Raw genomic sequence first — 24915 nt, forward strand, 5'->3', positions numbered from 1 at the left:
GACTGGCTAGTATGGTAAAGAATTTGCATTTTAAATTTTATTAAATTTTAATTCATTTAAATTTAAACACTAGTGGCTATATTGGACAAGACAGGTCAAGGCCAATAAAATACCCAAAGGAGACAGAGGTGTTCACATTTTATGTGTGTATCTATGTTCTGTAGTTATTATGTACATTTATTGTCTATAGATATTATATATTTATGATGTTATAAAGATAGCTGAAAACAAGTTCACTAGAAACTGAGTTCAAATGGTCAAAATAAAAATTAGCTTTCAAAAGTACTGATAAAAATAACAATATAAATATGAAATTAATGGGTACTAAAAGATGAAAGTCAAAAGGGAAATAAATCAAATTAACATAAATATGGTTGTGTTCTTATGTTGGAAAAAAGCTAGAAATACTTATTCATATATGTATGTGTGTATATATACACACACATATATACATATACACACCCAACACATATTCATATACATATGTACATGGCTAAGAGGCTTAAAATGAGACACATTTATCTAAGGAAGTTAGAAGAATAGACAGAGATATAATCTTGCATGCTTTGACTCTAAACAATTCCAATTTTTTAGGCACTAGGAAGTAAAATTTTTTGAGTAGTAGAATCGCATTATTACATTTGGTTTAGAGAAATCATTTTGGCAGAGGTATAAAGAGGTTGGATTAAATAAGAGTAGTTAAAGTGGAAGAGACCACTTAGAAAGTGATACAGGTGATGCAGGTATGAACTAAACAGGTAGGATCTAAATTAAGTCCATGGCCAAGTAAACCAAGAGCAAGAATTCACAAGAGTATTTAAAGAACAGGTACAAATAACCATGTCATTAAATTAGTACCCTGAGATGCTCTCATAAGATCAATCATCTGATCTTTATGTTGTTCTAGTTGTCTTCTGAGATCTTTTAATCCTTCAAGCCTCGTCAATGGAAGTGCATCATAAACACTCACTGAGAGAAAATGGTTAATTTCCTAAAAGAGAAATTAGTTAAAAATGTAACTGGCTTTTGATATATATTGGTTAAGTCTATGAGGGAAGCAATAAAAGAAAAAACTGAGTGCCTTTTACAGATAATAACGAATCACTATTACTACCAAACAAGGTGGAAATAAATTTTTCTTCCATTTTGTATCCTACAGTGTTTTAATCATTTTAAATATTAATAGATTCTCTCATGATAATACAGATTTTAAGGTTATTATAGCATACTTGGGAAAAAGCTCATATTTCTATTTTTTTAGTACTTTAATTAGTTCTATATCTTAATAAATTTAACCACATTTTCATAGATATATAGTCAAACAGAGAGCATAATTTTAAAATTATATAGTAAGATTTGTAGGGAAAAATATACCTGGACAGAGATATTATTAATTTCAAATGGGTTGAAACAGGATTCAAACTTAAAATACTCTTTAAAACTTAAATATCATCTCCTTTGCAAACATTAAATTGTCCCTCCATGCAATTGTATGGGGAATATAACCAAAACGAAAATGCATACATTGTGCAAAGATGAAAAAAGATGTAAGAATTATATAAAATAAAATATTTAAATAAAAAATAAATAAATAAATTGTCCCTCCAAGGATCAGATGATAATGTTGAAATAATGGATCTTGATGTACACTGAAAATCAAGCTTACTTTATGACACATTTCATCCATATTCAAAGTTTACTAAGAAACTTTACTATTAATATTTTTACTGCAATGTGAGAGGCTATAACATTCAGTTGTTTGTTACATGAGAGCTTGTTTTATTTAATCAAAAAAGAGCATTACAGGTTTTCACTCAGAGCATTACAGGTTTTCAAAAAGTACTACTGTCTATGTTCTCTAATACAAAATAGTAAAATAACGGAAAATTTATTACCTCCAAGAGTGTAAAAGGTCCCCTACTGTATTTGATTTTCTGCTGAGTAATACGCAGATCCTTAAAGACAGCATGGTCAGGAAAAGGATCTAAGAGTTTAATTGTGAGATAGAGGTTTTCATTATTCTTGTTATCAATCACTAAGTATTTCAACAAGTCCAATACCTAAAGATAATTAAAAAAGAAAGTCAAAAGGGAGACATGATTTAATTTTTATTTTAAAGCAAAATATAACCAAGCCCATTGTAATAAATGACAAAAATTCTATAAACTGAGTTCAGATGAAATGTCTAATTACATCTAAAGTACCCAACTATTACTGTCTTTGTGCTTTCAAATTATTCAACAGATACATGAGGAGTTACTACAGATTCGCCACTGAAATACAGAAAGGCAGATATTACTGAAATATTTTTCATATGCACTACCTCACACAGTCATAATGAAGTGTTGACTACATCTACACTTTACCATAAAAGACAGAAACCATTGGGTTATTTATTAGTTCAAAATTATTAAGTGATCTGTAATTAAATGATTTACTGACAACACTTTTTTAGCCATTATGAGGAATATTTTCACTAAAATTACATCAAGTAAGCACAGTACTCCCAGCAACTTCCAAGAGTAACTTTATCAATGTATTTCAATTATCATTATGAAATGTGGGGAATTACCTCTTCCTGAACCTCCATCTGGTCACCCACAAGGGGTAGAAGTGTCCCAACAATAACATGAAGATGGTTTTCTAAAGCATCCTTACAGAAAGTGACAGCCGTGCGGCAAACCCGGCTTAACAGGTCACAACAAAGGGAGAAGCTACGCAATGACACATCCATGAAATGAGAAGGCCTAATGTAGGGAAAAAAATAGTAAGTTCTAGAAAACTACTTTGATATAAATTCCTGCAAAAGTCATTTTTATTTAGCATCTCTAACTTTGCTGTGGCTTCACATAAAAGCCACTTTTATATCAATCCCTTAATAGTTTTAAAGCCAAAAAGAGAAGTGACAGCAAAATTTCAGAGTAGGCAGTTCTAAGCTCCCAGCCTGACAGAAACATTGAACTGTCAGAACTTCCTCAGAACTCTATAAAACAACCAGAGGTTTTCAGCAATCAAGCAAACAGTGAATCAAGGAAAAGGCAACTTTAAACATACAGGAAAGTTTTATGGGGATTTTAATCAACCAAGCCCCACCACTCTCCCCAACTCGGAAGCAGTCATAAAAGTTGCAGTCCCCATTCCTAATGGGGGACCCTGGCCCTTGGCTCTGGAGGGAGCAAAGCAGACCTTATTCACCACGGAAAACAGAAATAAATAAAGAATTATTATATGCCCCCTCACCCAATACTACTCCTTGGTATATACCCCAAAGCAATGAAAACAATATCAGTCTTGTAGGACTGAGACCTTCACCTGTGGGATCTGACACTATCTCTGAATAGATGGTGTCAGAATTGAGGTGAATGATAAAACAGCCAGCTAATGCCAGAGAACTCTTGGATGTGTGTGTGGAATTGGTAACCAGAAATGCTACTGTAACACACATTTCAGGTCATCTAAAATGAGAATATTTTATTTAAAATGTGAAAGACCCTTAATGTTTAAGGTTTCTAGAGATGGAGTAGTTATACATTTTTTTTTTTAAGTAATACGTAAATACAACAAATATTTAAAAAGCAAAATTCAGAAACAATACTTTGGCTTTTACTTCTTAGAAGCATATACATTTTCAATTAAAATAATAGGGTATAAAAACTACTTATATATTGGCCTAAATATTTTATTTACCTTTTATTGATGTAATGAATCAAAGTATAAATAACATCTCGAAGAACAAATGCCCAAGCTCCTCCTAAGCCACTTTTTATATCTTTCAGTAATAAACTAACAAACAAGTGATATATTTTAAGGATTCTGTGCTTTTTATAAACATTATTTGTCTCAGCTGCTTGTTCACATATAGCTAGAAGAATTTTCTGATAGGAATCCTAGAAAATAAATACATATTTAGTAAAAACTTAAGTAATCACATGTATTCAGTTATAGTAAATACACTCTATATTCCAAACAACCAAATTGTAGAATTTCATTCTGGACTTGATATCAAATGCATAGTTTAACATTAAGAAAATAACTATCTCAAACTTTTAAAACAACTGTCTAATTTGTAGTACACTATAATTAAATAGCATATATATTATATTCCTGAGTTAATACATGACCATAGTATCACAAAATTCATGCCTCACATGTAATACATTATAATTAAAAATGAATTCAATTAATACTTAGTAAAATAGCAAGAAATAAAGTTGCAAATGAAAGCATTTCTTCATTTATTTTCACTTATTTACTTTTTTCTCAAGATGCACTTACACAGATTTTCTAGCTTAAAAATAAGAAAGTCTCCTGATGGGCCTCCCTGGTGGCGCAGTAGTTGAGCGCTGGGCTGCGAAGCTGCCCGCAGCCTCAGCAGCGCCGGTTCAATCCCTGGCCACTGGGCGAGGATCCCACATGGTGTGCAGACCTCTCCTGCCGCCCGCTGCTCCCCTCAGCAGTGTATTTCGTCAGCTATCTATTCTGTTCCCTGCTCTGGCTCTCGTGATTTCTCTCACCCTCCCTCACTTCTGACTGTACCCAGTGCTTGTATAAATAAATAAATAAATCTTTAAAAATAATAATAATAATATTAAAAAAAAAAAAAAAAAAAGAAAGTCTCCTGAGTTATAATCGTAACGTGTACTTACAGGGCTTTTGGAAAGAATTTCTAAAATGCTTTTATGCTTAGTCTTATGGCAGTTGCTGATATAGGCAAATGTTGCTTTGATAACATGTGATGGGAAATGAGGTGGATTAGGAGCAGGATCTAAATCCCTGAAAGTTACAGGAAAAAAAATGCAATCATTGTCAGAACAAAATTATCAAAAAAAAAAACAAAAAAAAAAACCCACAAAATAAGGTTTTGTTGATAGATCATTGAACTTCTAAAATGAAAATTTAGACTGTTAATAACTCCAGATTTTAAAATTATTTTTCTATTGAAGAACTACACTTTCAAAATCACAAGTGACTTATCAGTCTATCTACATCAACCAGAATATCTCAACACCTTTACCATCTAAGACTTAATTTTAAATGATTTACTTAAAAAACCTTTTATCCAGGGGCCTCCCCGGTGGCGCAGCGGTTGAGTGCTGGGTTGCGAAGCTGCCCGCGGCCTCTGCGGCGCCGGTTCAATCCCTGGCTGCTCCCCGGCCACCAGAGGAGGGTCCCACATGACGGCGCAGACCTCTCCTGCCGCCCGCTGCTCCCCTCAGCAGTGTACCTCGGTCCTTCTGCCTGCTCTGCTCCCTGCCCTGGCTCTGGTGAATTCTCTCGCCCTCCCGTGCTTCTGACTGTACCCAGTGCATGTATAAACAAATCAAACAAGCAAATAAATAAATAAAACATGCCTCTATTAAAAAAAAAAAAAATCTTTTATCCAGTTATGGCAAATCCACAAATAAGTCTTAGTATCACTTCCCTTCAGGTCTGAATTAAAGCCCTATGTTAACAGTACAGTCCAATACAATTTTAAGACACAGCAATCCATACCATAGATACTACTATTTTACGTGCATAGCACTGTGAGGTATATAAAAAAAGTTGGTGTGCTTTCAAGTAGCTTACAGGCAAGCTGGAAAAATAACTCCAACATTCACAACCAGGTTTTACATCCAAATTAAACTGTAGCACAGTAAGATTCTGATAGCTAAGGAACATGATAAAGAAAAGGAGATCTCAAAATGCAAGTCATGAATAAGGAGAAGAGAACAAAGAAACAATGAAGAACATTTCAACAGAAAACAGATGGCACAATGCTCAAAGATTACAGAGAGGTCAGGAACAAAGAGGTCCTGGATTTGCAAACCAGGGGATCAAACTAGAAAGTGCAATTACCATAGAGAGACACCAGTAGAAGCAAATAGTCATTACTTCAATCGAAGGTAGTTATTTTTAAAGAAACAGAATGCAAAAGCAGAGTATGTACCTAGAAACTGAAATACCCAGTGGAAGATGTCAACCAATAAATCTCCCAAGAAACTTCTGAAATTGCAGCTAATTCCCCAACTTGAAAATGCCCATACCCTGAGAAGTCACTGAGGTCAGTGCTTTGGCTGCCACCGGAAGTTGCTGGTTCGTGTAACGTCATCAACAACTCCACCACAATCTCTGGTAAATTACTAATGAATAAGTGATCCATCTGCAAGGACAAAATGAAAATATATTTAAGTTTGTGTACCTGTGATCTTTAAGATAGCTCAAGGGGCTAATGTTCTTGCCTCATTTCCAAATTTATTCAGTGACTATAGACGATGACCAAAAATGACATAACAAAGATGTCAGATCTCTAAAATATACTGCTAAGTCTACTTAAGATGTTCCAATTACATGTAAGACCAGTGAGGGCTTAAAATGTAGGTAATAGTGGAAGCCATACCTGTTTTCCCAATAAGTTCTCATCTTTAAGTATATCATAGACTTTGGTAGCAATCTCTCTTTGCTGCGCCATCCCACTCTCTCCAGAACCCTCATAGGCAAAGTAAGGGAGAATGTTTACAAGAATCTTTGGAAAGCAGTCTGTGAGAAGACTTTTACAATCCTCTTGAATCTGATTAGCAATGTACTTCACCTCATCAAATTGACTTCTAATCACCAGATGAGGAATCAAAACCTTATAACAAGATCTAAAAATACAAAATTTGAAAATTTTATATATATATAACTTTGCAAAGTAAAATTTTATAATATAGTTCTCAAAATAATAAAGTGCTTTATTGAGCATAAGAATATCACTTTATCTGAATCATTAAACATTCTTACTCTAATTCTATAAATTATGAAATGAAGCTAAGTCACATAATGGGTCTCCCTGGTGGCACAGGGGTTAAAGACAGGGCTATCAAGCTATGGCCAGCCACTGCAGCACCAATTTGATCCCCAGCCAGCAGGGACCTAAACCACATGGCACAGCAGACCTCTCCTGTCTCACCTACTGCTCCCCTCAGCAGTGTATTTCAGCAGATCTACCTGTTCTGCTCCCCAACTCTGTTTCTGGTGAATCCTCTCACTCCCTGCACCCCTGGCCTATACCCCAGCTCTTGTATGCATAAATAAATAAATCTTGAAAAAATGGTCACATAAAAACAGAGTACTTATATAACCCTAATTCTGTGATTAAAAAAATTAGAAATGGAATTCTTTTTTTTTGCATAATCAATTTATGCAAAAGCATTATAAAATGAAAGTGACTTATAAATTCAAAGAATAAATGTAAATATTGTTATAGCCAAATGAACAGACAATAAGGGTCACTAAACAATTGTGAACTACATTCCATCATCTTGATACCTAACTTTCTAGTTGTTTTTAAACCTCTTCACTTTCAAAATTTTCTTCTCCAAAGCAAGTATATTAAACTTTAAATCCAACAGAAATAATGATTAAATGGCTTATAGACAAGTAACAGAAAAGAAAAATGTAGAAATGATTAGTAATTTATTGTTGATTTTTCAAAAGCAAGATTATCAAATATCAAAACTGAAAGGGATTTTAAATATCTTCTAGTGTAATGGAGTATGGTGGAGGTCTGTAGGTGTCTGGGTGGTGGGTATGGTGTAGTGATAGGCATCTAAGGAGAAGTGTTATAAGCCAATATCAGGAAGAGGGGAGGGGAGAAGAGGGGAGAGGAGGGGAGCAGGGCAGGAGAAGGGTGGAGAGAAAGAGAGGAGCGGATAGAAGGTCATACCTAATTTTAAATTAAATATTTATCACATGTACCATAAATAAGCCTACCTATAGAAATCCTCAACACTTGTGTAGTTCAATAAAATAAAAGGAAAAGAAGATAATCTGTATGCAGTATCTTGAAGATTCAGCCATTCTAAAACCAGATAATCCAAATGAGAAGCCATGAAGTCCTCTAAATGTCTATATCCAAAAGTTTCAGAAACTTTTTGCAAAACCTGTAAATCAAAAAGAAGTCAATAGTTTTTTTAAAAATCAACAAAACAATAACATCCAAATCCCTGCTAATGTTTATATACAGTATAACTTTGAAGCATTCATTTTTAAGCATTCTATACCATGAATTCCTCACCCATGAGATGGCTAAATGAAAAGATGTATTTAAATATCATTGGCACTGTGCTTGGCACACATCAAATCTGTACCAACTGTAAAATGAAAAAAAATGGGAAAATGCTATAATTTTCCACATTTGATTATATTTCAGAGGAAGATTCTAAAGTAAAATAATTCTTTTCAGTCCAAGATGTGAGTAAGAAAAATCCAAACACTATATTCCCCTTATTTAACAAAGGAATCAAAGATTAACATGAGACCAATGACTAGGTCACATGTACATGGAAAACATGCTGGTAGACTGAGGAAAGGTCTATCAAGCTACTGGTCTATCACTGGTTTATCCTGTAAACATCCACAATGGAAAGGTTTGGAACTTCCCAAAGCATCATTGCTGAGGGGGTGGAACAGGCCAGGGAAGAGCATCCCACATTTTTTTGCTGATATAATTGTAAGGTTGAACCCAAGTCTTCCTCCCCAAATCATGCAAATTAAAAGCCTCACAGCTCTAAAATTTGGCTTCTGGATTTGCTCGATCCCAGTGCCCTGCCTCAGGAGCCATCAGGCAAAACACTTGCTACTCCCTTTTACCCATGTTTCCCTCAGTACAGGCTATTCCAGCGGGCCTGATCTGCACACCCACAGGTCATTCACTATTGTCAGTTTCATCACTGCCTTGTGAAATGCTTTTTAATTGAATGTATGAAATGACACTGTATATAAACCTACTTTTATACTTTTTAAAGAGTTACTGCTTAACAGCATTCCGAAATCTGTAAAACAAAACTGTCTCCAAGTTTTTAATAAGCACCACTTTAAAAATCTAGCTTTAACTTTTTTAACCATTTAAATGTTACTCAAGGAAGACCATAATGAAAAATAGTGATTCACATGTACCTTTTTAATGAGGTGAGGTTCTAATCCATTCTCTTTCACAGACTTACACAGAGCAAACAGAGCCTGTTTTTCACAGACAGGGCTACAGCATAAAACCACAGCTATCATCATCAATAAAAGAGATTTTCTATTATAAATCTCATCCAAAAGTTCATCATTCTCAGCTCTCTGGGACTGCAAAGGAATTTAAAAAACAATACTGTAAGTATTTAAACATTACAAATAAACTAATAAGGCTAAAATCAAAGTATACCTTGACAACACCTAAGCACTGACCAGTTTGAAATCCTAAAGTGATGGACCTAAAAGTAGATAAACACTACTTTTGATAAGATCTTTTGAAAAGAAATGCCAGGAATTTCAGTCAATATAAAGCACTTTAAAAAAAATAAAAAAGAAATTATAAGGAGGTAACTGAGCTTAACAGCTTCTCTTCAACTACCAACTGTATTTCTAAGATGCTTAGTATCATTATACCTCTTCATACTTTTTAAAAGACTGTTAAAATATTATCAAAGGGAACAACAGAATCAGCAATTACACAGAATGATAATGCTTCTAGTTTAATGATCAATCATTATAATATTCCAACAGATGCATTTTTTTTTAATTAATGAAGTACCACTGTTTTACATCCTTGTTAATATTTTGACAATACAGGACTTCTCCCTTCAGATTTGGACATCAGAGCTCTCCCCTTACCACATCCTTTTGTTTTTTTACTAGCTATACTTAATAGAGATTTCTCTTCACATTTAGAAAACTCTCCTCATTAGTCCCAGCTTTCTGTACAAGAGACAAAAGGATTTAATTCCTTCTGTAAATGTCAACCCTTGAAACGTTTGATAATGGCTACAAGGTATTTCTAGTAAGTCAGATCCATCTACACACTCCAACATCCTAGTTGAAGAAACTGTTCTACTTTTAGTCGGAATCAAACCCAACAAGCTAGCTGTTCTCCAAAACAAACAAGATCAAAAGTTCTTTTTATCAATTTGTTAGTTATAGCTATCCTCCCATTAATATATCCAAGACAGAATATGCTTTTTTTGATAACCATTACAATGCTGATTTGTATTGTGTTCTTGAGAGGTAAAAATTTGTAAGTCTTTTTTCAAAAGAACTGCTGTCAGGCCAACAGTTTCCCTTTTTGCATGTGACAGACTGATTTTTTTTTTAAATATTTTATTTTATATAATTCTCACATCATTTTTCTTTGCACAATGTATGTATTTTCATTTTGGTTATATTCCCCATACAATTGCACCCCTCCCCCTTATTTTGACTCGAGTTCTTCCTCTCCCTGTCCCTCCCTCCTACCCCCTCCCCCCATAGTGTATCTCTGGTTTATAGTTGCTTGCTTATTTTGATTATTACTTTGTATTAATTAGTCTTTTTCCTGTCCCTTATTTAGGTTTTCTAAATTCCTGCTATGAGTGAGACCATCGGGTATTTTTCTTTTTCTTTCTGACTTATTTCGCTGAGCATGATCCCTTCTAGCTCCATCCGTGTTGCTGCAAACTGCATGTGTTTATCTTTTTTGAATGCTGAGTAATATTCCATGGTGTATATGTACCACATCTACTTCACATCCAGTCATCTATTTTTGGGCATTTGGGTTGTATCCATATCTTAGCTATTGTAAATAGTGCTGCTATAAACATAGCCGTGCAGGTGCCCTTTGGAATTACTGTTTCTGTGTCATTTGGGTAAATACCTAGGAGTGGAATTGCTGGATCATATGGAAGCTCTATGTTTAGTAGGTCAAGAAATCTCCACACAGCTCTCCATAGTGGTTGGGCCATTTTAAAATGCATAATATATGTCATCTATTAAATTTTATAGTATTTATACTCTTCTTTCCAACCTATTGAATTTTTTTAATTCACTTTCATGCAATTGTCCTTATCAGTTGTATGCTATCACAGACTAGTCATTTAATTAAACTGCCCCATCCTTTTTTCCTTTTCTTTTTTTGATTCAACAGAAACTTATTCTCTAACAATTCTAAAGGCTGAAGATTCAAGATCCAGGCATCAGCAGAATTAGTTTATTCTAAAATCCTACGTACAGGGCCACCCTGGTGGCACAGCAGTTTAGCGCTGGGCTGTGAAGCTGCCCACAGCCTCTGCAGCACCGGTTTGATCTCCGGCTGCGCAGAACTCTCCTGCCGCATCTGCTGCTCCCCTCAGCAGTGTACTTCGTTAGTCTGCCCGTTCTGCTCCATGCTCTGGCTCTGGTGAATTCTCTCACCCTCCCGCGCTTCTGACTGTACCCAGTGCTTGTATAAATAAATAAATCTTTAAAAAAAAAATCCTAGTTATAAATGACCATCTTCTTTGTCTTCCCAAGATGTCCCCTATATACTATCTGTGTCTAAATCTCATCTTCATATAAGATATGAGGTCTACTCCAGTGACCTCATTTTGACTTGATTACCTCCTTAGTTTTTTGAGCAGTCCCTGAAATTAAAATTTTTATATACATATTTTACATCATTCCTCCTTTTTGTACAATGCATGCTTTCTCCTCTCAGGTACAGTCCCTGCAAAATTCCCATTAGCAATTCACCCGTGCACCATCACCATAGTCCCTTGTGTAAAAACACATTCCCTCCCCTGTTTTGATCCCTTTCCCTCCCCTGCAGAGTGTCTCTCATTAATAGTTGCCTGTTAGTTTTGTTTTTTAATTTATTATAATTGTTTTTTTTCCTGTTAACAGCCTCATCTTTTTTACAAAGCATAAATAAATGAATAAATTAATTTGAACATGAAGACAATTTTGCCACTTTAAGAAAAAATATTCTATAGGGATATATGAAATCACAAGTTCAGTGAAAAACACCAAGATAATATAATAGTCTGTTAACAGCATTTTTCTAAATCCATCTTCCTATGGCCATCTGTTCTCTGAATTAGTTTTTAATCAAATCTTACCCCAAAAGATGCTTTTAATTAGGAAAGGAAGCCATAATTTTGTTTTTCTCACAAAAATGTCACATGAAAGTTGGACCAAAAGAAACTGCCATTATTTTACCAATGCTGTCCTACAAATAAGCAATGTCAATCAACTCATACAGTTGCTTTAGTCCAGCTTGATACTGTAAACTGTTTACTACAGTTTGTCTTAGGCCAAACTTGGTAAAGTAATATATGGCATATTTATAGAAAGCATATGATAACAGCAAATATGCATTACTAAAATTACCATTTCTCTCATTCCTTCCTGAACTTTCAAGTATGTGTTGTCAAAGGCTGTTTGCTGAAGCTTCAAAGGAAGTGCTTTCAACAACTTAAAAGAACATCCTTGTTTCATATCTTGAAATAATCTTTAATAAAATGAAAAAGCAAAGGTGAAATTTTTTTAACTTAAACTTTACCTTCCAAAGCACATTACAGGACAAAATAAATCACTGTATGACATACTATCATTCTGAGTCTTGTTCCAAGACTTAAAGTACACATTCATTAGCAATCCTTATACTAGCTACGGTCTTACTGACAAGAGTACCACATCTGAGGAATAAAATACATACAAAAACATTATTGGCAGCATATTCAATATCAGTGGATAACTAACACAAGTTATCAATGGATAACTAGCACAAGTTTTTATATGACCACAAAGGCAATTTCTTTACAATGGTCTTTAATTATTAGTCACTTACATTTGAACAGTATACTCAAATTATTTTCAGCTTTTATGTTTTTAAAGCATATAATTTTTTTTCAAATATTCATTTCTTTTACAAATTATTAATACCTACAGCATGCCAAGTTTTGCTTAAGGTGTGAAAGATCAGACAAAACCAATGCCTTCTAGAAGCTTATATCTTAAGTAAATGTATTAAAATTTAGCAGTCTTTCAAGTGGTAATAAATACTCTAGAGAAAAATAAAGCAGAGAGGTAGATAAAGATTTATGTATCAGAAATGCAAAAGGAGACGGTAGAGGTAGACTGCATTTTAGTTTTAAAATAAACCTGAGGGCCTCCCTGGTGGCACAAGGGGTTAAGATGCAACCTATGAAGTTATCCGCAGACTCTGCAGCAAGAGTTTGATCCCCGGCCAGGGGGCTACCCACTTGGTGCAGCAGACCTCTCCTGACTCGCCCACTGCTCCCCTCAGCAGTGTGTTTCAGTCAATCTGCCTGTTCTGTTCCCCACTCTGTCTCTGGTGACTCCTCTCACCCCCCCCCACCTCTGGCCTATACCCCAGTTCTTGTATGCATGCATAAATAAATCTGTAAAAATAAATAAATAAATTAATGAATGAATAAATAAGATCAACCCAATAAGTTGATAAATATGTAATCCTAAAGAAATTATTTGCTTCTTTAGGTACTCAAATATGTTATAGAGCCCTATAACAGAATATAGGATATCTAATTGATATCTAATATGAAATGTGAAATTTTCATTTTACAAATTCATGTAAAACTATACACCTATTCAAAAATTCTATATATTGGACCTCCCCGGTGGCTCAGCGGTTGAGTGCTGGGTTGCGAAGCTGCCCGCGGCCTCTGCGGCGCCGGCTCGATCCCCGGCTGCTCCCCGGCCACCAGAGGAGGGTCCCACATGCCGCGCAGACCTCTCCTGCTGCCCGCTGCTCCCCTCAGCAGTGTACTTCGGTCCTTCTGCCTGCTCTGCTCCCCGCTCTTGCTCTGGTGAATTCTCTCACCCTCCCGCGCTTCTGACTCTACCCAGTGCATGTACAAACAAACAAACAAACAAATAAATAAATAAAAATACATGCCTCTTTAAAAAAAAAAAAAATTCTATATATCACAGAAGTGACAATAGACATCTCTCTTCAACTCAAATATTTACTAGTTATATGACATGGAGCAAATTACAAATCTGAGTCAGAGTTTTCATTCATAAATTGGACAAAGTAATAGAATCTGATAGAGTTGTCAGAATTAAAAAAAAAAATCAATGCCAGGCATGGGGTGCATTGGGTACATGCTCAGTAAGTGCTGGTTGTTTTTAACCTCACTGCCAGTGACTGGCTGGGCTAGCCTGACAATGCCATCTGTGGCACTACAGACACTTCAGGATCACATGACCAATACCTATTGATAGATGTTGCAGCCAGCATGCGGACTTGGTGATGATTATCAGCAAGAAATTGTGGAAACACTTCATTTACAGGGAAGTCTTTTCCTGTGACATTAAGAATAGCCCATTTTGAATAAGGATCAACCTATTGGAAAAGAAAAACTGAGTTTAAATAGGAAATATTAAGAAAAATCACCACCATAAAAAAAAAAAAGTGGCTTTCAAAGTTTCAGGGAATGGCCTCCTGGTGACACAGAAGTTAAAGTCTCCGCACCATCAAGATGTCACCAGCCACTACAGCATGAATTCAATCCCCAACCAGGGAGCTAACCTACGTGGCACAGCAGACCTCTTCTGTTTCCCTCACTGCTCCCCTCAGCAGTGTCTTTCAGTAGATCCACTTGTTCTGCTCTCGACTCTGTCTCTGGTGAATCCTCTTAACCCCCTGCCCCCAGCCCCGCATCTCTGGCCTACACCCAGTCCTTGTATGCATAAATAAATAAAAATAAATTTTAAAAAAGGTTCAGGGGAGACCATTCTATTGTTTAATGTGAAATAACTCACCTCTAGCAAAGTTTTCAGGCATTTTACTAGTGCCATTCTTACAGAGAATATGAATTTCCCCTCCTTTGTTAAGTGCCTGAAATAAAGGGTTTCAATGTCAAATAATTATTCCAATGAAAACACAATCAAAATAATTAATGGACATTCAGGTTATTCTAGGTTGTCTCTAAAATTTCTTTCTGGGCCTCCCCAGTGGTGCAGCAGGTTGAGCGCCATACTGTGAAGTTGTCTGCAGCCTCAGCAGTGTGGGTTCGATCCTGGCTGGGCCAGCAAGAATCCCACATGGTACACAGACCTATCCTGTCACACCCGCTGCTCCCCTTAGCAGTGTATTTCTGTCGTCTGCCTGTTCTGCTCCTTGCTCTGTCTCTGGTGAATCCTCTCACCCTCCCGTGCCTCTGGCCTGTACCCCAGCTCTTGTATAAAAATAAATATTTTTTATAAATAAATAAATAAATAAATAAAATTTCTTTCCATACTAAATTTAATCCTTATTCTGTGGCACATAATCTCACTGCTGACCTCCCAAATTTCAGCTAAAAGAAATTAATTTGAAAAGGAGTTTATTTTATTGTCTATTTATTTTATATGATTATGTCCTATTGTGGGATGACCAAGCTTCAGCTAATGATGCTATAGTAAAATTGTTTTACAAGGATAAAATTTTAATTTTTTGCTGTTCTATTAAAGATTACAAAACTGCATTCTGTACTGATGCAGAAGTCTTTATCACTCAAATAACATGATAAATGACATACATGTGCTGCTATAGAAGGATCATGGTGTAATTTCAGATTGTGACTGTATGTATCAAATAACCAGATAGTGACAAGTGTTCATTTTCGGAATATGAACAATTCTATTTAGTCTTATTATACTGTGCTTTATTCCCATATATGTTAACCTATTAATTGATTCACAGGGAAATACACTAGACACACTAAGAAAGGCAAGCTTTAAGAGAAAAGCAGTGTAGTTATTAAAGCAGTTAAGGAGGGAAAACAAATTACTTTCTACTCTTGTTAAAAGATGTCTATCATTACATTCCAGGACTGGAAGAAATCACTGAGAGAAATGCAATTTGCCTTTGTATCCAGAAATAGCAAAAGAAAAATAAGAAATCCACAAAATAGTCTGTACCTACCAAAATGCTCCAACCACTGACAGAAACTGGCCTTGAGCGTCCCTTGTGCTCTCAGCGTCCAGATCACTGTGACACAGGTTTGTCACTACATGAAGGACGTGGTTTAAAATTGTTTTACAAACATCTTGGTCACGGCGATACAAAGAACACACATTGCTGTGACAGAGAAAGTTTAGCTCTTTATAAGCCTAACAGAATATACAGGTTAGCTTCTAAATTTAAAGTGAAGATAATATATGATTTTAGTTTCTTACGATAGCGGTTTCAGAAGTTCAACAACATCTTCCATTGGCAAGGGATAGTCTTCTCCAGGAAGCTCCCTTAAAAGTACTAAATACTAAGATAATAGGTAGATGATGATTTTTCCATAGACCATTTATTTAAATAAGTATAAATATACCCAAAAATTCATATATAGGTACAAACACACACACACACACACACACACACACACACACACAAAGGGCAGTGAATTTTTAAAACAGGCAATGGTGTATAAAGAGGGTTTGAAGTCAAACAGAACTGGCATAAAATCTCAGCTGCACTAAGTATTATTTGTGGTTAAAAAACCTGACTTGTCATCTTAGCCTTTGTACTCTTACCTGAAAAATGGGGGTATAGCAACTACCTGGCCAGGTTACTGTGAGGATTAAGGAAATGAAGTAAACGTCTAGAATTTATTGCAGGAATTCAACAAATGATAGTTGTTAGCACTGTCTCAGCAAGAAATTGAAACTATATTATAACCCTACCCACTCAAAATAGTGCCTGTGGATAAGAGTTGAATGGTTGAAATTTACTCTATTAGTGAATTTTGGAAAGCAGGGAAGAAGTGAAATTAACTGGCTTTGCATCCCGGAAGGCAACATTGTAAGGCTGTCTCAGTACCAGGAACGCAAAGGGCTGCACAGCAAGTGCCAATCATAATGGCTTCTACCTTGTCTGAGAGCTGCTGCCAAGTAATTTCCTAGATAATGTCTAAGAAATCAGGAGACTTTCTTTCCTCTCATGTACATATATAAAGATGTTTCTTAATCCTTCTCAGTTATTATGAGAACAGTAAATTAGACCATTTTAAACACTTAAAATATTTGCCATAAGAGTCATACGTGATGTTACTCTGAGTATCTTGACTTTAAACAATGAAGTTGCAAGATAAGCATGCGGCCTTCTCCACTGCTCAGGGCCAGGGACTTTAAGCTACACTGTCTGCCAGGATGAGTCCAGGGTCAAAGGATTCGACCAAGCAAACTTCCCGGGGCCAGGGAGTGACCAGCATGTTCACAACAAGAACGTGGCCAAGACCTCTGCCAGCACTCACTCTGCATGTTTTCAAGAGGTTCTAATTAGAGGATCACCTGGCATGTTTCCCAGGGCTACGGAAAGCACCTGGCATGTTTGTCAGCTGCTGGCACTGGGGACATGACCATGGAATCCCCCAGCACACTCATTCTCTATGAGTACACTGGTGGGGGCTAAGGGAATACCCCACACGATCAGATTAGTCACACATAAGAATACAGTAAACCTGTAAATGTATTGAGGTTAAGTCTGAAGCCAGGATTCTGACTGTTGGAAAAGGAACCTACAAATTCAGAGAAAAAACCATTGGACTAGAAATGGAGATATCAGTAGGTAGATAGGTAGATAGGCAGGAGAAGGATTATTGTTGCAATATTCTCCTAAAGTCTAAGTGTAATCATGAAAAAACATGAAACAAACTCAAAGTGAGGGATTCTGCAGAACAAGTGGCTGTACTGTTCAAAAATTTGAAGGTCACAAAAGGAAGAATGAAGAAAGTTTGACTGTTTCAGACATGAATTAGACAACTAAATGCAAAGACACAGAGTTAGCTTCCTGATGAAAATGCTGTGGTAAAATATTACTGTCTTTAGGAAATATATACGGAACTATGAGGGACATCACCTATGCAACTTAATCTCAAATTGGTTCCAAAAAAAGGGGGGTGTGAGGGGGTGTATGTAGAGAAAGAGAATAAGGCAATGTGATAAAATGGTAAGTACAGAAACTTATGAAGGTAATATGGGAGTTCTTGTAGTATTCTAACTTTACTGACATTTTGAAATCACATCAAAAACTTTAAAGCATATAGACTAAGGCAAGATTCTGACTTCAACTATAATGTTTATCATTTTTTCATTCAAAAAGTGTTAAAGTTTCAGTATCAAGTTAAATTTTTTTCTTGGGCCATCTTTAAAAAAGTTTATTTTTGTAACTAGATTCTCAGCTTTTTTTCTCAAGGAAGCAATTTCAAATATGTTAAGGTACTATATGATTTTTCTACATCCGTCCATTACATTCAGCCTGCAACATCAGACAGAATCAAAGCACTTCACTTAACTCACCATATGTAAGTAGAGAGGTTTAGTCAGGTCTAGCATGCTGGAATCAGTTAACATTAACAATTTCCTCCGAATATCAGCTGCTCGAAAGGACACAGTATTGGTCTGAGCAGTAGTTACACACATACACAAGAACTTGAGCATGTCTAAAAAAAGTAAATCTTGCTTTGACAGATGTTCTTCAGCTAAAGGATTCATGGCACCTAAAAATAAAAAGCACTTGCAGAGCTAAAGGGTACAAAACCAGCATCTTAAACATCAATTCCATATGCTCCCCTCTAAAAACAAAAGAGAGATAAAAGTATATGGAAAGCAAAATTATGGTGAAATTGATTACATACTAAAAGCATCAAAATACTTCTTAAAAGGCTTCCTTATGATTTTGTCATTAAGAAATAATCTGTGGAATAATCTCTATAGACAACATTCACTGCAGTGCTGTTAATTATGGGAAGTAGGAATCTAAATTTCTGGCAATAAAAAATGGTCAGTTAAGATACGCTCTATGTGTTAACTGGAGTATTATGAAGTCATTAATGTATAACTATCAATATAAATAGCTACATGAAAAACACAAAACATTAAAAGAAAACAGACAAGGTATAAAAAGGCATTTGAATGTTAATGCTGATTACAAATTTCAAATGGTCTATATACAGTAACAGCAGTGGCACTATGGACACTTTTTCACTGTCCTATTTAGTGGTCATTTTAATTTCCCTCTATGGAGAATAAAATAGGAAGCTAATTAGTTTTAAAAAGTCAAAAACATCTAAAATGTATAGAAGGGGACAATCTTAAATAAGCTATACCGATGGAAAATGAAATAAGTATAAAATTGGTGTCTATGAGGCCATTTATACTACAGAATCAAACCAAAGAGGGAAAAGAAATCCCAAGCAGTAAATATATATTTACCAATAGTAACTTGGCTCTCTCCAGATTCATTTACATCACTAACACTAGCAGAATAATCACTAAATTGACTCATGGATGACTGATCTTCTACCTCCATTAGATTTTCATCAGACTCATCTTCCATTGGTTCTATTTCTCCATAATCAAGTGGCTTTCTGATAAAGGATGCCTAAAAATAAGAAAAAGAAGGATGGTCTTTTCAATTTAGTTCCTTTCAGAACAATGTTATACCTAAAATTTCCAGACAAACAACTTAAGAGTCATGTATATGAAGACTGCAGTATTATTTCTATCTAATGTAAAATAGGAAAATGCAGAAATAAACTGCACATCTCTATATAACAAAACAATATGTAATCTTTATAAAAAATATTGCATATTAAGAAATTTTACATCAAATAAATTTAAAACAAAAGAAAAATGTTTGGTAACATCCAACACTGATGAGGGTAAGGGGGGAAATATGCATTGTTATGCATATTACTTAGAGAGCAATGACAATACCCAAAACTGAAATTCACATTTGTTCTCAACATTTCTAGAATTTATCCTATAGCCTTCATAGCATAAATAAAAACAGACAAAAGTATAAGAATCTTATCAAAGAACTCCTTGCATGACAAAACCACTTAAAATGTTAAGATCCGATCATGTAAAAATGCCTATGTTCTATTCCCATATAATAAAGCACCAAGCTACTGCTACAAACAATGTAAAATACAGCAGTATGCAGTGACAGAGGAAACCACCACAATTCATTATTAGGCAAAAAAAATCAAGTCACAGAATATTTTTTCACTCAGTTGATACATGTATGTACTTGCTGTGTTAGGCACCATTCCAGACAAAAAAAGTAAGTAGAACATAAGCCCATTTGTATGGAAGAGGAAATATAAATACCACAGCAAGAGTTTTGTTTTCATGTTTAACAATAGAGAATTATTTTGAATTCTGGGTACAGTGTTAAACAGAAAGAGCATGTGCCTAGACGATTAGTTCCCAATTACAATTCAGACTATTACTACTTACTGAGAAAATAAAAACCACACTTGGTATTGACATTAAAAAGCAATCAAGGGGGCCTCCCCGGTGGTGCAGCAGTTGAGCACTGGGTTGCGAAGCTGCCGGCAGCCTCTGCAGCGATCCCTGGCTGCTCCCCGGCCACCGGAGGAGGGTCCCGCATGGCGTGCAGACCTCTCCTGCCACCCGCTGCTCCCCTCAGCAGTGTACTTGGGTCCCTCTGCCTGCTCTGCTCCCCGCTCTGGCTCTGGTGAATTCTCTCACCCTCCCACGCTTCTGAGTGTACCCAGTGCTTGTATAAATAAATAAACAAATAAATCTTAAAAAAAAAAAAAAAAAGCAATCAAGGGCCTCCCCAGTGGCGCAGCAGTGTACTTAGTCAGTCTGCCTGTTCTGCTCCCCCCTCTGGCTCTGGTGAATTCTCTCACCCTCCCGCGCTTCTGACTGTACCGATTGTTTGTATAAATAAATAAATAAATCTTAAAAAAAAAAAAAAAAGCAATCAAATATATTCCCAAACCAAATAACTCCACTTAATTTCCACATTTTAAAAAACATACTGCGTATTGTGAGGCATCTCTATAAGCATTTCCATGGAAGAAAAAAAAGCATAAGACAGGAAGCATACTTACTAAACTTCTACAAATATCTGCAATATCATTCATTAGCTTTGATGTTAACAATCGTAGGAAAAAGCCAGATGCTATCTTATGTGGATTGTGCTGTAATTAATTGAAAAAAAGTAAACAAAGAAATAAACAATTATTCCTGAGAGGAAATATTTTCTCTATCTTAAATAAAATGTAGTCTTTCTTTTACACTGGCTATTCTTTATCATAAGAAACATGGGAATGAGTTTACTATTTAGGTCCAAGCTATAAATTGCTTCAAAAACACTAACCTCTTTTGTTAGTCATAATAAGTGTAGCACATATCTTTCATAGTACATAAATAACATGAAAGTAAAATACCAGCTATTGATACTAAACATAAGCAAGCAATAATTGTAGCTTACAATTCTCTCCTTTTCCAGTTATTCCAAAATCCAAAAACATGTATTACAAAACCCAAAATCTGGGCCTCCCTGGTGTTAAGACACAGCCTATGAGGCTGTCTGCAGCCACTGCAGCACAAGTTCCACCCACCGCAGGTCAGGGAGCTGCCCACATGGCGCAGCAGACGTCTCCTGACTCGCCTGCTGCTCCTCTCAGCAGTGTATTCAGTCAATCTACCTGTTCTGTTCCCTGCTCTGTCTCTGGTGAATCCTCTCACCACCACCCCCACCCCCGCCACACACACACACACACACACACACACACACCTCTGGCCTATACTCCAGTTCTTGAATGAATAATAAAATAAATCTTTAAAAAAAAAAAAAAAAAACCAAAATCTATGCTGGTAATATTGCTATATGGTCATGTACTTAATATTAGCTTTCACAATTGTTTCCAACAATTAGCAACACTTGGGCCTGGCGCAGCTATCACTTAGGCCTCCTCCAAAGATAACATACAGTAGCACTTTTCTGCCAAATGTTATGCAAGACTCTCTGGGCAAAGAGTACTACACATGCTGGAGTTCTCCACCTCTGTGGCCCTGTATAGTGGTTTGCACATCACATAGTTACTAGTCAGTAATTTTTTATTCAGTAAATGAAAATAAGTCAGAATAAAAGCTACCTAAGTATCTTTATATAAAAGTGGTAAGATAATCTCAGAAACCTTTCTGAAATGATGAGTTTCATGAGAAACTCCAATGACCTCCAGCTCTATTCCTCTAGATACTACCTTTATTTACCATTCAGTTTAATTTAAAATCAGTATGCAATCTTATAAATGACCCAAAACATAGTAACACCATCCAGTGATCTGCCTCCTAGAAAGGCTCCACTGTCAAGTAGGAAGAATATCTTACCTTGGTACAGCTACACAAACAACTTGTACATAGATGCATCATATTTCTCAATGAAGCAATTCTAGATTCCTCATTTGTCTTATTTTTGAACAAAGTGATACTTTCTCCTGCACACTGCATTAGAGACTATTAAGAATAAAAGAAGGAAAAACAAAATTAACAGTTGACTATAAATCAGAGATATTCTGCAGGGGAGGGGGAGGGAGAAAAATCAAAACAGGTTTGGGAAGAGCACAAGTGACTATGGTGATGGTGCATGGGTGAATTGGGTGGTGGGAATTTTACAATAATTATACCTGAGAGGAGAAAGTATGAAAGCATACCTTATATAAAGTTTTACTTAAGAGGCAAAATTGTTTTAAGAAGTTACACTTGATGAGAGCGTATAATTAAAAATTATGAACAATTTTTTTAAATAAAAAACTCATCTTGTTCTTTTTTTCCATTAAATTTTTTTTTGCTTTATTCTTTTTTATTTAAATTTTATTTTTATATCCCCCATACAATTACAACCCCCTTATTTTGACCCCAAGCCCTCCTTTCCCCGCCCCCCAACCCCCATAGAGTGTCTCTGGTTCATAGTTGTTTGTCGATTTTGATATTTTCTTTCTTATAGTTATTCTTTTTCCTGGTCCCTTATTTAAGTTTTCTAGATTCCTGCTATGAGTGAGACCATCCAGTATTTTTCTTTTTCTTTCTGGCTTATTTCACTGAGCATGATCCCTCCCAGCAACATCCATGTTGCTGCAAATTGCATGTGTTTATCTTTTTTGAATGCTCAGTAATATTCCATGGTGTATATGTACCACATCTACTTCATCCAGTCATCTATTTTTGGGCATTTGGGTTGTTTCCAAAGCTTAGCTATTGTAAACAGTGCTGCTATAAACATAGGGGTGCAGGTGCTCTTTGGAATTGATGTTTCTGTGTCCTTTGGGTAAATACTGAGGAGTGAAATTTCTGGATCATATGGAAGCTCTATGTTTAGTAGGTCAAGAAATCTGACCAGTTTGCACTCCTACCAACAGTGCAGGAGAGTTCCTTTTTCTCTACAACCTCGCCAACATTTGTTGTTGCTAGTTTTTTTAATATGTGCCATTCTCACTGGTGTAAGATGGTATCTCATTGTAGTTTTGGTTTGCATTTCCCTGATTACAAGTGATGTTGAACATTTTTTCATGTCTGTTAGCCATTTGCATTTCCTCTTCAGAGAATTTTCTTTTTAGCTCTTCTGCCCATTTTTTGACTGGATTATTTTCTTTGTTTTTGTTGAGTATCATCAGCTCTTTGCAGATTTTTGTGATCAGTCCTTTATCATTAGTGTTGTGTGCAAAAATGTTCTCCCAGTCAGTGGGGTTTCTCTTTATTTTTGTTATTGTCTCTTTTGCTGTGCAGAAGCACTTTAATTTGATATAGTCCCAGCCATTTATCTTTGCCATCACTATCACTGCTTTGGGTGATGTGTCTGTTCCCATTAAATTTAATAGTGGAAAGTTTAATCTCAAAACAAAGAAAAAAATCTACATAATTATGAGTTCTTCTCCATGGAATTAAAAGAGGATCTTATAACTTTCAAGAACCGATTCTTACAAATACTGACATAGTATGTAGAGCTGAAAATAAGTTTCATGGTTAGAGTCTACCTGATTAACACTCTTGGTCAAGAATTCTTTAGGGTAGTTTATCACAAGAAAATTTGGGGGGAAAAAAAAAAGAAAATTTTTGAAAAACACAGATAAAAATCTGTTCTTTAATGAGATTAACTTTTGTGACATGCTCTTACTACAGTTATCTTAAAATAATTTCAAATCTTATGGAAGGACACAAGTATAATTTCTTTTCAAACTGCATAAATGAAAATAATAGGGTTAACCTCCATAAAAATTTGTCTTTTCCAAACAAATATATCAATTTTTCCAAGAATACATTTCATTAAAAATAACATAAATGTTATTAGTGTAAATTGTCCTACCTTAGCTTTCTGGAATAACTCTGATTTATACACTTCCTCTTCAGTTATTACACCCACAGAACAATAGCAGCCAAGGACACCCACCAAAAGACTTGAACATCGGACAAGTGTTTCTGAATTTGTAGTCTTAAAGTAAAACACAAATCAATACATATTTCATAATAATTTTGAATATTTTACAATTATCTTTTCCAAAAACAAATTTTATGTACCTATTAAAAAAAACAAAAGTCCAGGGGGCCTCCCTGATGGCGCAAGGGGTTAAATCTCAGCACTATGAAGCTGTCCACAGCCACTGCAGCATGAGTTCCATCACCGGCCAGGGAACAACCCACATGGCACAGCAGATCTCGCCTGTCTCCCCCACTGCTACCCCTGGCAGTGTATTTCAGTAGATCTGCCTGTTCTGCTCCCCACTCTGTCTCTGGTGAATCTTCTTACCCACCCACCCCCTGCACCTCTGGCCTACACCCCAGCTCTTATAAGTATAAGCTCTTATAAATAAACCTTTTTTTAAAAAAAGAAACAAAAGTCCAGTTAATTGAGTTGTTAGTGAAATATTCTGATGATCGCTAAAAACAGAACTGGGATAACCTGGAATCTCAGGAAAAATAAATGTATTTCCTAATGGCCCAGTAAGGTATCTTCTCATAAAATGAAACTGTATACTGCACATGAAGTGTCTGAGGTAGAGGAAAAAGACAAAAACTGATAGGCAAATAAATGTCTGTAATGCTTAGTACATGAGTAGAAATTAGATTCATATAGAGAAACATTAAAGTGACACTCTGAGCATCTGAAGGACACAAGCCTTGACTTATTCACATTTTTTAACTACACAAATTAGCACAATATATTTTTGTAAGTAGGTACTGCTTCCAACTTTATAGGATTACATAAGAATGTGCAAAGGTTACCAAGGTTTTTAGATTATTTTTTAAATTTGATACTATAGGAAATGTTTAGTGGTTAAATGATGAAAAAGAACCTCTCAGTACAGAGAAGAGATACTGTAGGAAGATACTGTAGGACATGGC

At 35.6% G+C, this 24915-nt stretch overlaps 1 protein-coding gene across 4 annotated transcripts in view; it reads right to left on the reverse strand.

The window, feature by feature from the left end:
- ATM (ATM serine/threonine kinase) overlaps positions 1-24915 on the reverse strand; it is a 107765-nt gene that overhangs the window by 58389 nt on the left and 24461 nt on the right. For all 4 annotated transcript variants that reach the window (XM_054693233.1, XM_037505679.2, XM_054693232.1 and 1 more), the window contains 19 exons: positions 23879-24004; positions 21907-22032; positions 20622-20711; positions 18970-19138; positions 18055-18254; positions 15943-16025; positions 15689-15844; positions 14545-14620; positions 13995-14125; positions 12127-12247; positions 8920-9093; positions 7735-7904; positions 6380-6626; positions 6027-6142; positions 4647-4773; positions 3688-3887; positions 2573-2747; positions 1896-2060; positions 859-991 (listed from right to left, as the gene is read on the reverse strand). In XM_054693233.1, the coding sequence (XP_054549208.1) occupies positions 859-991; positions 1896-2060; positions 2573-2747; positions 3688-3887; positions 4647-4773; positions 6027-6142; positions 6380-6626; positions 7735-7904; positions 8920-9093; positions 12127-12247; positions 13995-14125; positions 14545-14620; positions 15689-15844; positions 15943-16025; positions 18055-18254; positions 18970-19138; positions 20622-20711; positions 21907-22032; positions 23879-24004 (2785 nt within the window). The remainder of the gene's footprint in view (positions 1-858; positions 992-1895; positions 2061-2572; positions 2748-3687; positions 3888-4646; positions 4774-6026; positions 6143-6379; positions 6627-7734; positions 7905-8919; positions 9094-12126; positions 12248-13994; positions 14126-14544; positions 14621-15688; positions 15845-15942; positions 16026-18054; positions 18255-18969; positions 19139-20621; positions 20712-21906; positions 22033-23878; positions 24005-24915) is intronic.

Source organism: Talpa occidentalis, unplaced genomic scaffold (assembly GCF_014898055.3).
Source record: "Talpa occidentalis isolate TD23 unplaced genomic scaffold, MPIMG_talOcc4v2.1 talOcc4.12, whole genome shotgun sequence".
Lineage (NCBI taxonomy): Eukaryota > Metazoa > Chordata > Mammalia > Eulipotyphla > Talpidae > Talpa > Talpa occidentalis.